Here is a 13,566-nt window from a genome sequence, read left to right on the forward strand (position 1 = left end):
GCTTCCCCAGACCAGGAACCCCGCGCTGGTGGCCGTCCCCGCCTACCCGTGCAGTTTTCAGGGCGAGGTCGCCCGTAAGCCGTCACCCTAGGGGTTACCCACGAACCCGGATTACGCTTTGTGTGGACGACTCAAGTTTCCCTCGCCCACTAGAATTTGGTACAGCCCACGCGGCCAACAGGTTTGCCCCTCGGCTCAAGGCCGCTCTAGCCCGAGCAGGCTATCTCTTTGCTCCCGGCCTGACGTCATCGGGAAGCGCCGCAGCTCGGTGGCGGGCACGCGCAACCGAGAAGATGTCTCCGACGCCGCCACTCTTTAGTTTGCCCGAAGCGCGAACGCGGTTTACGGTGAGTGGAAGGTGGGAGGGTGCGGGCCTGACCCTGCACTGATCTTTGCCCTACGTTCCCTGAAATTACTCGAATTTTGCTGTGAGGTAAAGTGGGAGCAGAGATGTGAACGCCGGTACTCCAGCACCCGGCCCCGTCGGGGGCTGGGAGGTGGGAAATTCACCTTACCTGCCTCTTCCGGGCGTGCTCTGCTGTCGGCCTCCGCCTTTCCGCGGACAGGTTTGGGAACCCCGCGTGCTTGGTACGTTGGCTTCCTGCGTGGAGGGGTCACCCCAAAGCTTCTTGGGGTTCCAGCTCCTCTGCAGTGCTTGCTTAGCGGGGCAGGCGTCTCCACACTGGAAGGGTAGTTGCTGAAGGGCGAGGGCACAAGGGGTTTTGTCTTTGAGAACCGGCTCTCGCCCCGCCTCCTGAGAGGGCCGGTGGTGGTTCTTTTTGTCTATTAACCACACCTGTGCCCCTCGCCCTCCTGAGAGATCCATGAGGAGGTCCTAAGGGAGAAAAGACGGAGATCAGCTTGGGGCGGGTTGCAGGTGCTTTTTATTTATGCTTACACATTAGGTAAGAGTAGTGAAAGCATTTGGGAATTCCTTACAGAGCGTTTGTAGTAAATAAGCGTCGTGCCAGCTTTTTTAACTCTAAGAATTGCACTGTGAAATAAGCTGTTTTATTACCCCAGGTAATGAAATAGAAGCTAAACACAAACTCACACCCCTCCCCAAGTTAAGCGATTTACTTCGTTTTTCTCAATTAAAACCAATATTTTTATGTTGTCAGTCACAGCCTCCAGCATGAAGAACCCTATTTAACTTGTGTGACCGTATTCGTCTTTAGATTTGCACTGGCGTTTCAGGCCACGGTTCAACTACACAGATTTTTAACTGCATATATGTCGTTATACCAGAGTGAAAATTCTGTGAAAGAAAAATGTATTCTTTACAGGCAATAGTTTTCTTACGTGCAGGTGTTTTTTTCATGTAGTGTGGTTTTTATCAAATTGTATCTTGTTTATGTCATCAGGATCATTTTCATTCTGCACATTTTGCTGTAACCCATGGTGCTCTGAAAATTTTGCCAATGGTAACTGTTCAGAATGTCCAAAATATTAGTTCGAGAGGGGATCATCAAATTGGAGACCATATAGTCCAGTGATTCTCAAGCTTCTGTGTGAAGTGGTATCACCTGGAAATCTTGTTAAATATAGATTGTGATTCTTGAGTCTAATGAGGCCTGAGATTTTACATTTCTAACAAATTCCCAGGTGATGCCACTAATGCTGCTGGTAGAAAGGATCTACAGCTACCCTCTTTACTGGTGAGGAAAATTAAACACAAAGAAATAAAGAGATATGCCCAAGACTTCACAGCCTACTAGTTGCAGAGTCAGAAATGGACATTTCCAGTATAATTCTCAAAAACTGTCTTCAGTTTTGACTAAGACAGCAAGAATTTTTTCAGTACTTACTATGTGTGAGGGACTATACTAAACCAGCTACCTAGAGAAGGTCGCACGTAAGATAGGTCTTCAAGAATGAATAGAATTTGGGTAAGCAGGTGGGAAGAATAGCATGAAGGTATGAATACACTAGCGTGTACTTGATAGAAAATGATGAAATAATGACAAGATAGTGGAGAATATGTGTGAGGGGATTGTGGGGAGTTAAGATTAGATAGATTAACATCAAGGACCTCAAGAGGGAGCTATGAAAACATTTGAGGTTCTGTCCCATTCTGTGTTTATTATGGTATTGTGAGAAAAAAATCCCTGCCAACATTGAACAAAGTGTCATTATTTGATAATCTGCTTTTGTTATACATCCTGTCATTAACTTAAAAGATATAGTTTTTAAGAAATTATCAATGACATTAAATGAGGACTTACTGTATTCTCGTGAATGTGATAAAAAGTATGAGGGAAAACCTCGAATGAGAAACCCTAGGTAGGAAGTTCTGGCCAGGTTGAAAGTGATGAGAATGTTAACAGTGGCATTTGAATAATGACTGATAGAATGACTATTCCCAGATATAAATATTTTTACTTAGGCTGTTAGAGTGTAATGCTTTTCAGTAAATAATATACAAAATCTTTCCAATTATTAGCTTTTTTTTTTTTTTTTCTAGAAGTCTACCAGGGAGGCTCTGAACAACAAAAATATCAAACCATTGTTGAGTACTTTTGGCCAGTTACCTGGCAGGTAAGGCATTCATATCCATGAAATATGCTTACCTAAATATTTATAATTTCCCTGAACTGTTCAAGAAAATTCAGGTGTGTTTTGTTTTCAATAGTGAAAATGAAAAAAAATGTACCCTTGACCAGGCTTTCAGAGGTGTTCTAGAAGAAGAAATTGTAAGTATGTTTTTCCTTTATTGTTAAAATTTTGCTGGCAAATTAATAAATCAAATTACAAAAAATTACTCCTATCCTTAGAATGGATATTTAAACATGACCATTTCTTCTTAGAGTGAACTTGCTTCTGTGAAAGCTGACTTGATTCTAGTGTAGGAGTTTTGTAATAATTAGGGGTTTTAACAGCACAGGTACAATTTAAGGGTTTGATTTGATAAATGAAGAGATTCCTCTCCAAGTGAATATAAGAAAAGTTGACATGAGGTCTTGATGGGCACGAACTAGAAGTTGAAGTTGGGCCCTTTTACTTTGCTATGTAAATAGTGACTCATCCTATAATGTCATGAAAGGACTAGTCCAAAAATGTTCGGCTGGGATTCATGCTCTCATTCTCCTATGGCATCCTCTTCATTAATAAGCTTACAAAAATAGGACCTCCCTGGTGGCACAAGGGGTTAAGCACAGCACTGTGAATCTATCCGCAGCCTCTGCAGCACGAGTTCAGTCCCTGCCGGCCATGTACAGGCTATGTATAGGCCACATGGCGCAGCAGACCTCTCCTGTCTTGCTCACTGCTCCCCTCAGCAGTGTATTTCAGTACATCTGCCTGTTCTGCTCCCCACTCTGTCTCCGGTGAATCCTCTCACACCCCCTACCCTGCACCTCTGGCCTGTACCCCAGTTCTTGTATGCATAAATAAAATAAATCTTTAAAAAAAAATAAGCTTACAAAAATAACTAAAGCCTATTCAACTTCAGTAGAGAAATCTAATCTAAATATGAACAGTCAATTTATTTACCATTGGTGGGGCAACTGAATAAGGAAAGTTTTAACAGTTTAGGCTTAGTTAGGTGGAGGTTGATTCCCTTCCCTAATGGCCTTAATGGAGTGTCCCCTTTATTTTGGACAATTCTCTATCAAAACTCTTTTCCTCTTCAGGCTTAGTCACTTACCTGTTATGAAGCCCTGGGCAAGTTACTTTGCTTTTCTGAATTGTAGGGTTGTTGTGAGTTACGTGCTTATTATTTACTTGATACACTCCTACAGTTACTTATTCTATTCTTGTTTATTTTGTATTTTCATCCTCAAGCATAATTTTATCTTCAAGAAACATTTTTATCCCATATTTATGATAATCAACTTCGTGTCAGAGGGTATCTTTTTATTGTTATCAAAATATTCTAAACCCTGGCTCCTAAATTAATTTGTTTTCTCTGTTGGTAGATAAATCATTCATCATGTGAAAATGTTTTAGCTATTATTTCTCTTGCTATTGGGGGAGTAACTGAAGGTAAGTGTGGTTTTGTTTTTTTAAAGTAACCTTGGACATGACATGCTATGTTTAAAATTTTCCCTGTGTCTCTTCAACTATCTGATTTTCTTCATTTTTCAAATTCTACCTGAATCCTACCTTTGCCAAGAAGTTGTCCAATGAAATTAACTCACACTTTTTCCATCTCTATTATGCAGTACATATTTTGGCACTTACTTTGTTCTCCAGTTGTTTCATTCAGTAAATAATGAGCATCTACAGTGTGCCTGGAATTGAGCTGCGATTTAGAGGTTCAATGATGAATGAAACAGTCTCTGCTAATTAAGGGACATATGTATAAATGTTTTATTGTGGTATAATTATTGTGTTTGAAGTGAGAATGAGATGTTGAAGTGACTCTCTAAATTTCAGAATCTAAAAGAAAGCCTGAGAAAGGCAGCTATGTCCAGAGGGATGATGAACTTGTCAGACAGAAACAGAAAGGAAAAGCTATGTATAGGCTGAGTTCAGCATGACTAAAGAACTACATGGAACGCAGCAGTGAAAGTATGGCGAGAAAAGAGCTGGAGGGATAAGTTAGATTTGTGAAAGTTTTGAATGCCATGCTAGCCAGCTATGGAGAAAGAATTGAATTGGGAGAGACTGGCAGGAAAACTATCAAAGGATAGTGATCAGTGCAGTGGAGGATATTTCCAAGAGTCTTTTTCAAAAGACACGTAATTAAGCACACAGTACCTAACACTAAATAATTGCAGAAAGCAATGCAAAAATAATTCAATACTCTTAACCAATTGGTTAAAATATTCATTTGATTCACACATAATTTATTTGAAAAGTGCCTTTTAATCTACAAAACATATTATTCTAGTAATTATTCCTACAAAAAACTGGAACATACATGATAGTGTTATGTAGAAGCACTGTAGAAGCAAGATATTTTGTGTGTTTCAGCATAGTTCATAAATTCTCACTTTACATATTAAACTTTTATGTGAGATGCCCATTCTTTCATTCATTCATTCATTAATAAATAAAACTTAAGTGAGTTCTACAACATGGTGTAGTGCCCAGTCTCTGTGAAACAGGTTGCAGCAAATGCTTAGTTCATTGATTAACTTGAAATGTTTCTCTTGTAGACTGGTAATGTTTTTAATACTTGAAGTTGTGCAGAGTCTATGTTTAAAACTTTTAATTTACTTGAGAAACATGAGAACTTACAAACTTAAACTTTAAAATAAAAGCTTATATGCTTTTTTATTTGATTGGGGAAAATTCTTTTTTGAGAGAGATTATTATTGTATCGCTTAGGTGACTTGTTTTTAAATTGTCCATAAATATTTTGTTAAATTTAACTTTGCAGATATTTATTGAGTTTCTATTCAGTGTCAGACACTATGCTGGTTAAAACACACAAGAATGTCTACCCTACATAAAAAAAAAAAAACAAGCTTTGATAAATGCTGTGATTTATGTGCATTGTGCTTTAGAAGCATAGGTGAGATATTAGGAAAGTTTTTTAGAAGAGCTTACATTTGCTCAATGCTCCAAAAGATGAAGTAGGAATTTACTATGTAAAAGAGAGAAGGGAGACTTTTACTGAATTAAAATCCTTGGGAGTAGAAGCTAGGTGATTTTCTTAAGTTCTGTAATTAATAAATGTGAATAAACTTATACTGAACTATACTGCAACTAAGGGCAGGGAGTATGCCTCTCAAATCTCTTGGGTGTCCAGGGCATATGGTATCACAGAATCTAAGTGGTAAGGGACTTTATTATCTCCAGTCTCATCTCTGGTCTAACCTACTTCTCTGTAATGTTCTGATGCCAGTTGATGGAACTCACTGCTTGATTTCTATTAGATAGATCTGTTCTTTGAGTTTCCCTAGAATTGAGTTGAAATCTGCTGCCTTATCCACATACTGGTTCTGGGCAGTATCCCTCACATCACAATCCAGATGTGATCCTACCAGTGCAGAGTAGAACTGGAAATACTACTTCCTTTTTCTGAACGTACTTTATTAATACAGTGTTTTTGGCTTCTAGTGCCTCTTAGATTTTATGTACAGTGCTTAAGTGACAACTTAAACACTTAAGTTTTAGTTAGCATGCATGACTTTAAAAAAAATCCTTAATTTATCGCTTTACTTTTATAACATAATTTCAAAATAACTTTTTATCTTTCATTCCCCTGAATAATACTGTTATTTAAATGTTTAATATTAGTTGAAATCAGTATCACATCTTTTTATTATCTCTTTTGAAGCTGATCTTTTCAAATCACAAAGATAATTTGGCGGGCCTCCCCGGTGGCGCAGCGGTTGAGCGCTGGGTTGCGAAGCTGCCCGCAGCCTCTGCAGCGCCGGTTCGATCCCCGGCTGCTCCCCGGCCACCGGAGGAGGGTCCCACATGGCGCGCAGACCTCTCCTGCCGCCCGCTGCTCCCCTCAGCAGTGTACTTCGGTCCTTCTGCCTGCTCTGCTCCCCGCTCTGGCTCTGGTGAATTCTCTCACCCTCCCGCGCTTCTGACTGTACCCAGTGCATGTATAAACAAAACAAACAAACAAACAAATAAAGAAAGAAAGAAAACATGCCTCTATAAAAAAAAAAAAAAAGATAATTTGGCAACATTATAGAACATTTGGAAACTAGAGAAAGGGTTTGAAAAACTACCATTCATTTTGGTATAAAATCAGTCTCAAAAAATTATTGTTATAACCATAATATATATGCAATTTTGAATCCTGCCTTTTTCACTTAACATATCATAAGCATTTTCCAATTTATAGCCGTCATAACCATCGTTTTTAATTGGCTGCTTTATATTCTTTTGAATAGCTTAGTGGTGAAGAAAACGGACTGTGGAGCCAGACTACCTGGGTTCATATCCCAGCTCTACCACTCTCTGGCTCTGTGACCTTGGGCAGGTTAATTAACGTCTCTGTGTCTCAGTTTTCCCCTTTTATAAGCTAAAGATAATATCTATTTCGTAGGGATATAAAGATTTATATGTTAGTATATGTAAAGCACTCAGGATACCTGACAAATGCGCTAGAAGTGTTACCAAGAATGATTTTATCATCATCATTACTGAGTGTACATACCAAAACTAAGTATGTCCCATTTTGGGGACTTTTAGGTTGCTTTCATTTCTTATCTCATAAAGTCTTGTTAGGGTTGACAAAGTGTACCCTTAAGATGTTCTTCAGAATTATTTTGCATGAACTATTTACTCAGTAGCATTTTAAACTTTTTAATTGGCTTGTGCTCTGCTTGAAGGTATTTGTACTGCATCTACACCTTTTGTATTGTTGGGAGATGTTTTGGATTGTCTTCCTTTGGATTTGTGTGACACAATATTCACTTTTGTGGAAAAAAATGTTGCTACTTGGAAATCAGTAAGTGCTTTGGTTTCTTTCTCTACTAACATTATGTTTCTAAGTATCCAGAGTTCTGAGGATAATTGGTTTGGGTTTTTTTTTTTTTTTGAGGGGGGTGGAGGTTGGCTTAAATTCCTAATTCTGCTGATTGCCCAAAAGTTTGTCCTTGTGAGAGAATTTTATATTCTGTTCTCTTGGGGGAATCATGTAGGAGTCATGTAGAGAAAAAGTTGAAGTGTAAAATTTGACTAAGTAATAATTTGACTAAGTAAATTTGTTAGGTATCTGAAAATATTTTTATTTCATTGAAAATGTCACTTGCTTTTAATAAAAAGTGTGACCTGGTAGATTTCTTAGTACATGTTAATGCTCTTTAATATTTTATTTCCTGTGACTTAATGTTGATGGATGTGCAACAACTTCTGAAAAGTAATAATATTTTCTGTTTTAATTTCAGAATACATTCTATTCTGCTGGGAAAAATTATTTACTACGTATGTGCAATGGTAAGTAACTCAACAATTTGTTGAGTTAAATATGAGTAACAATTTTTTTTTTAAAGATTTATTGATTTATGCATACAAGAACTGGGGTACAGGCCAGAGGTGAGGGGGTGGTAAGAGGATTCATCAGAGACAGAGTGGAGTGCAGAACAGGCAGAGTGACTGAAATACGCTGCTGAGGGGAGCAGCGGGTGAGTCAGGAGAGGTCTGCTGCTCCATGTGGGTAGCTCCCTGGCCCGGGATCGAACTTGTGCTGCAGTGGCTGCGGATAGCTTCATAGGTTGCGTCTTAACCCCTTGTGCCACCAGGGAGGCCCGAGTGACAAAATTTAAAATGTTACCTTTTTTTTTTAAAGTAACAATCTCTATTAAAACTTATCATTCACATTTAATTAAACTATTCCTGTTCATTCCTAATTTTCGAGTGCTTTTTTGTGACAATAATTCACACATGCATTTTAAGAACTACTGCTTTATGAAATAACTCTTGACAAACTGGATAACAAGTGTGTATCGTGGATTTCTTCCATGTAACCTTCATTTTTGTATATTGTTAGATCTCCTAAGAAGGTTATCAAAATCCCAGAATACAGTGTTCTGTGGACGAATTCAACTCTTTTTGGCTCGGCTTTTCCCTTTATCTGAGAAATCAGGTAAGCTTTTATACATTAAATAAAATGCTTTGGAAGATCATCTTCAGTTATTTATTTTCTTTTATTGGTCAATAGTAATATCGGTCTTAGTATATAATACAGGTATTAAATAAAGTCTTTAAGTTCAAAGCTTATTAATAATGTGTAGTTGAGTCACACAGAAATCAACATTGGTACAGGACTGTTAAACTACAGATTTTATCAACTTTAGCACTGCTTCTGTTAAAGATCCAATCCAAGATCCCACATTGCATTTAGCTTTGATATCACGTTAATCTCCTCTAATCAATGATAGTTCCTTAGTCTTTGCTTATTTCATGACCTGGATGATTTTGAAGTGTACTAGTCAGGTGTTTTGTAGAATCAATTTAGGTTTTTCTTGTTTTTTTTCCTTACTAGATTAAGGTTATGGATTTTAGGGAAGACTCAGAGGTGATGTGTTCTTCTTAATGCATCATTTGGGTGTGAGGTTGTTATGTTTTATTACTGGTTATGTTATCATTGCTTACTTAGTTAAAGTGTTCTCCTTGGTCACCATATTTCTCTGCTACAATGTTACTCTTTTCCTCTTTGTGACTAATAAACATTTGGAGGGAAATACTGGTGTTCTAATTTGATCTTTACTTACTAAAGGACTTACCAATTTATACGTTTTGGTTATATAATCACAAAGTTACATTCTTAAACAAATTTAGGTGTTTGGTGAGTTTGCTTTGAAAAAAAAAATTTTTTTTTAAATAGGTCTTAACTTACAGAGCCAATTTAATCTGGAAAATGTCACTGTTTTCAATACCAATGAGCAGGAAAGCACCTTGGGTCAGAAGGTAAGACTTTTATTTAGCCTAACACAACATATTTATAAGTTTGTTGTTGAATAACTCATGTGAATAGGTCTTCTAAATCATCAAAAATTTTAAAATCTTTATTTCCAGTTTATAGAAATAATATGTATTCTGTGTAAAAAAAAAAAAAAACCAAAATAGAAATATTTAAAATACAAAGTACAATTATTCCATAATCCAAGAATTCAAAGAACCATTCTTAGCATTTTCCATTGATACTACCAGTACTTTGTATGTATGTGTGTGTAGTTATTTTCCCTAAAATGAGATCATGTAATACATACTATTCTGAAACTCACTTTCCTCTTTAATAGTATAGATTGGATGCACTCAATACATTCAAATCTTTCTCAGTGTTTTAATGGTTCTTCATAAGTCTGTAAATTGATATATCAGAATCCCATTAGTTGGCATTTTGTTAGCAGTGTTACAGTGGATTGTATTGTGTATATTGTCCTAAATTGTACATGTGTATCCACAGGATAAATTCTGCTATGTCAGAATAATATGCCTTTATCAATTTGGGATAATTATTTCCCAGTTAGTTCTCAGAAATGATATACCCATTTATACTACTGCCAGTGGCAGATGGGTAGATAATGCCTATATTTTCTCAGCCTCACACCAACACTAAGAGTTATCGGATTTTAAAAATCTTTGCTTAATTTTTCCTTGATATGTACTTGAAAAGCAAGTCATCTTTGTTTTACATTTCCTGGTTATTAATTAAATGGTGGAACTTTATGTTTACTAGAACTTATCTTTCTTTCATGCTTATTAGAAGCAGTGAGAAAGAGAATTACCCATTTAAGCCATTTGCTCATTCTACTGTTGAAATGTCTTTCTCATTTGCATATAAAGCTCTTTATATAAAATATTTACTGCTTATCGTGCTGACATCTTTTTTTCTTACCTTATAGTTCTCATAACATGATGGTACTTTTGCTGTATAGAACTTTAAAAGTTGGATTTAATATTGTTATTTGTTAGTCTTCTGTTTCTGATGTTGTGTCATGTTAAAGGTTTCCACTCCCCCAAATTATAATAATCCCCTTTGTTTTCTTTCTTCTGGTGCTTTTATAATTTATTTTTTCTTGAAAATCCTTTACCCAGAAAGAATGTTGGAATTTGTTCTGTGTTATAATTTTATTTTTTCTAAATGGTGAGGCAGTTATCTCAGAACCACTTGTCACATAGTCCATCTTTGCCCACTGGTTTTTAAAAGGACTTCAGCTGTAATCAGCCTTCTTTTTAATTTATTTATGATATATTCAGAAAGCAGTCCTAGATGCCAAATTTGTAGACATTCAGCACATACTCTTTATCTAGGAACAAGTTATAAAATTTAAGATATTAATTACTAGATGTAACTGATACCTTGCTTGATTAATCAGACTTTTCTAATGTCAGAATTAATTTCTTTATATGAAGTCCCTTGTAAAAACAAAACAACAAAAACAAACTATATGTGGGAGGGGCAGGGAAAATATTTTTTAAAAGAAGGAAAAGAAAGCAATGGAAGACTGCTATTCCTCAGCTTTCTCCTTTGTCTCGTCATCTTCTGACTGCTTGCTCTCTACTGAAAGAGCTTCCAGATTTTCTGCCACATTCATGGCATTATCATTTCTGCCTTATCCTTTCTTTTCTCTCTCTTTGATCTCTTTCATACATTCTTAGAACTTTGTTTTGAATTTCTATGCATTTTCCGCATTTAGGAAGCTTACTACAGCAGTTTGGGCTTATTAGGGCACTCATCAGGAAAGTCTGTATGGTTACTGACTACATCTGCTTCAGTTCCATCATTAGTGTTATATTATGGTTGATGCTTATCTTTAGAGTCTTCATCCTCTTTATGACCAGGGGGATGGCCATTTCACCTCATGCTTCAGGAGCTTGGTGCTGCCAGTGCCTGCTTCCTTCCGTTCTGGGAGATTGTGCTCTTATGCAAATCTGAATAGTTTTGCCCACATTTTAAAAAGCTTATCTTCATCTTCCTCCAGTGTTTTAAGTTCTTGCTCAGGAAGAGAAACTGTAGGCTTACATTGGGGGGGGAGGGGTCATGGTTGGACTCCTCTGCATTCTTGGTGGAGTTGTTATTATCCTCTTGGGTGTCCTGGCCTGGTGCTAATGGGGTATAGCAGCAGCAACTCAGGCCCTCAGGGCTCATAGTTCCTTCCCCCCACCTCTAGCCAGTCAAACTATGTTTTTGTAGTTTATCCCTTAAAATATCAGCAATCAATTTGGAAATAATGCTGCCCAAAGATTTTTCAAAATCTGGTCTTACACTTTCATGTATATTTTAGTACTTCTTGGCTATTTCATGTAAACTTCTTATTTTGAATTTTTCAATATAGAGCTAGAAACTGAGCATATCCACAAGTTTCCAATCAAAAATAAAGTGTTCCCAGATAATAAGTGTTCTGTGTTGGGGTGGAGGATTTCCACAGTCAGATTAAAATTGGAGACAATAACTACTTAAATTCATTTTAAGAGTTATGTACTTACTATAGTTCTTAGAGTCCTTAATATACATTATTTAATTGTATACAAACTTTATCTGTATTTTCAGTCAACTGAACATAATTGACTTTTTCATACTTCATGTGAAATATTTTTTATATAAAAATAAACATACAGTAAGATACTTTGAAAGACCACAGACACAACTTTTTTTTACAGTTTTTTAACTTTTGTTTTTAATTTCTTACTGTACCTAATTTATAAATTGAATTTTGTCATAAGTATTTGTGTATAGAAAAAACATAGTATATATAGGGTTCGGTGTTAGCGGTTTTAAGCATCCACTGGGGTTCTTTAACATACCCCCATAGATGAAAGGGAACTACATTATTAATGATCTTCTTAATTCTCTAAAAAGTTACTGTCCAAAATGTATTTAGCCATAGACCCTTTCTACGCAGAAAGAATGTACTGAACATGTTTGGAGAAATCCTGGTTTAAAATTTTCCACTATGTCTTCATGATAACTTAAGTCATTGTCACCACTCTTGAGTTCTCAGATCAATGTCAACATAAAATTAGATTCCCATTGCCTTAAAGATTAACTATAGGCCTAGATAGTTACTGTGACTAGACTTCACTAATGTGACCCATTAGTGAAGGTAAATTCCAGCATTTACCTCCTTCTGTCTAATAACTGCTTCATGACAAACTACATGTTTTTCAAACTTAGCACACTGAGGATAGAGAAGAAGGAATGGATGTAGAAGAAGGTGAAATGGGAGATGACGAAGCACCAACAACTTGGTAAGTTTCTAGAAGTTCAAATTTCTTGTTTTATAATGATAATAGTTTAATACTAGAGTGAGGTTGTTGGCAAGAAGGAAGAAAATCATGCCTATAGATTTATTTGTAACTTTTCATCTATATTACTTAAAATTATAAATCCTAAATCAGTTTGTTTCTAAATTATATGCAGACAGATCATTGTTTACTGTGTTTACATACATTGATCATCTAATGAACTCTCCTAACATTTGAAAAACCAAGCACCAGGTAACCTAGGTGCTTCTCTCCTTCTCTTTCCATTTAACTTTGTGGATCCAGTGCCTCTAGGTACTAGGTTGATTTTTTTTTTTTTTAAATCAGTGTAGGAGACATAAGAAAGAAATGTACTCTTTCGCACTCTCCTATTCGTTTCCTAGCTCATCATATTTAACCCTGTGCTTGCTTTCTGAATAATTTCTTTCTAATGCTGACTGGAGCAATGAGGAGGAGAAAAGGGAAGATATGAAAGAAAACTTCCACTAGCTGTCTTGTAGGTGTTTGAGAAGACAAGTTATCATTATTTTCATTGAAAGAATTTCTGGAAGAGGCCTCTCTGGAGACGTAGGGTTTAAGTCTCACTGCTATCACTGCCAAGGCCTGAGCCAGGGAGCTAACTCACTTGTGGCACAGCAGAGCTCTCCTGTCTCTCCCGCTGCTCACCTCAGCAGTGTATTTAAGTAAATCCACCTGTGCTGCTCCCCATTCTGTCTCTGGTGAATCTTCTCACCCCCCCATACTTCTAGTCTACACCCCAGTTCTTCTACAAAGTAAATAATTTTTTTTTTAATAAGAATTTCTAGAAGACCAATAAGTGTTTCCTATATCTGCATAGGGAGATATATTCTGGCATCCCAGATTTCAAATTCAAAAACATAAACCCAAAGAACTATGAAAATAGTACGGTTTCAGACATAATTTCGGTATTTCCCAGTTGTATAA

General features: G+C 36.7%; 1 protein-coding gene and 1 pseudogene across 3 annotated transcripts in view; one reads left to right on the forward strand and one right to left on the reverse strand.

Moving 5' to 3' along the window:
* Positions 1–278: 278 nt before the first annotated feature.
* THOC1 (THO complex subunit 1) overlaps positions 279–13,566 on the forward strand; it is a gene marked incomplete at its 5' end in the record, with an annotated part of 33,577 nt that continues 20,289 nt past the window's right edge. Inside the window, 9 exons of one of the 2 annotated variants that reach the window (XM_084252530.1) lie at positions 279–347; positions 2,465–2,538; positions 2,633–2,693; positions 3,918–3,984; positions 7,242–7,360; positions 7,800–7,848; positions 8,402–8,497; positions 9,239–9,321; positions 12,533–12,606. In XM_084252530.1, the coding sequence (XP_084108656.1) occupies positions 294–347; positions 2,465–2,538; positions 2,633–2,693; positions 3,918–3,984; positions 7,242–7,360; positions 7,800–7,848; positions 8,402–8,497; positions 9,239–9,321; positions 12,533–12,606 (677 nt within the window). The remainder of the gene's footprint in view (positions 348–2,464; positions 2,539–2,632; positions 2,694–3,917; positions 3,985–7,241; positions 7,361–7,799; positions 7,849–8,401; positions 8,498–9,238; positions 9,322–12,532; positions 12,607–13,566) is intronic. The other variant, XM_084252529.1, reaches the window with a different exon arrangement.
* LOC311182841 (ran-specific GTPase-activating protein-like) lies at positions 10,866–11,506 on the reverse strand (annotated as a pseudogene). Its single transcript has one exon. The product of its transcript is annotated as a ran-specific GTPase-activating protein-like (transcript).

This window comes from Talpa europaea (genome assembly GCF_964194135.1).
Source record: "Talpa europaea genome assembly, chromosome: 13".
Lineage (NCBI taxonomy): Eukaryota > Metazoa > Chordata > Mammalia > Eulipotyphla > Talpidae > Talpa > Talpa europaea.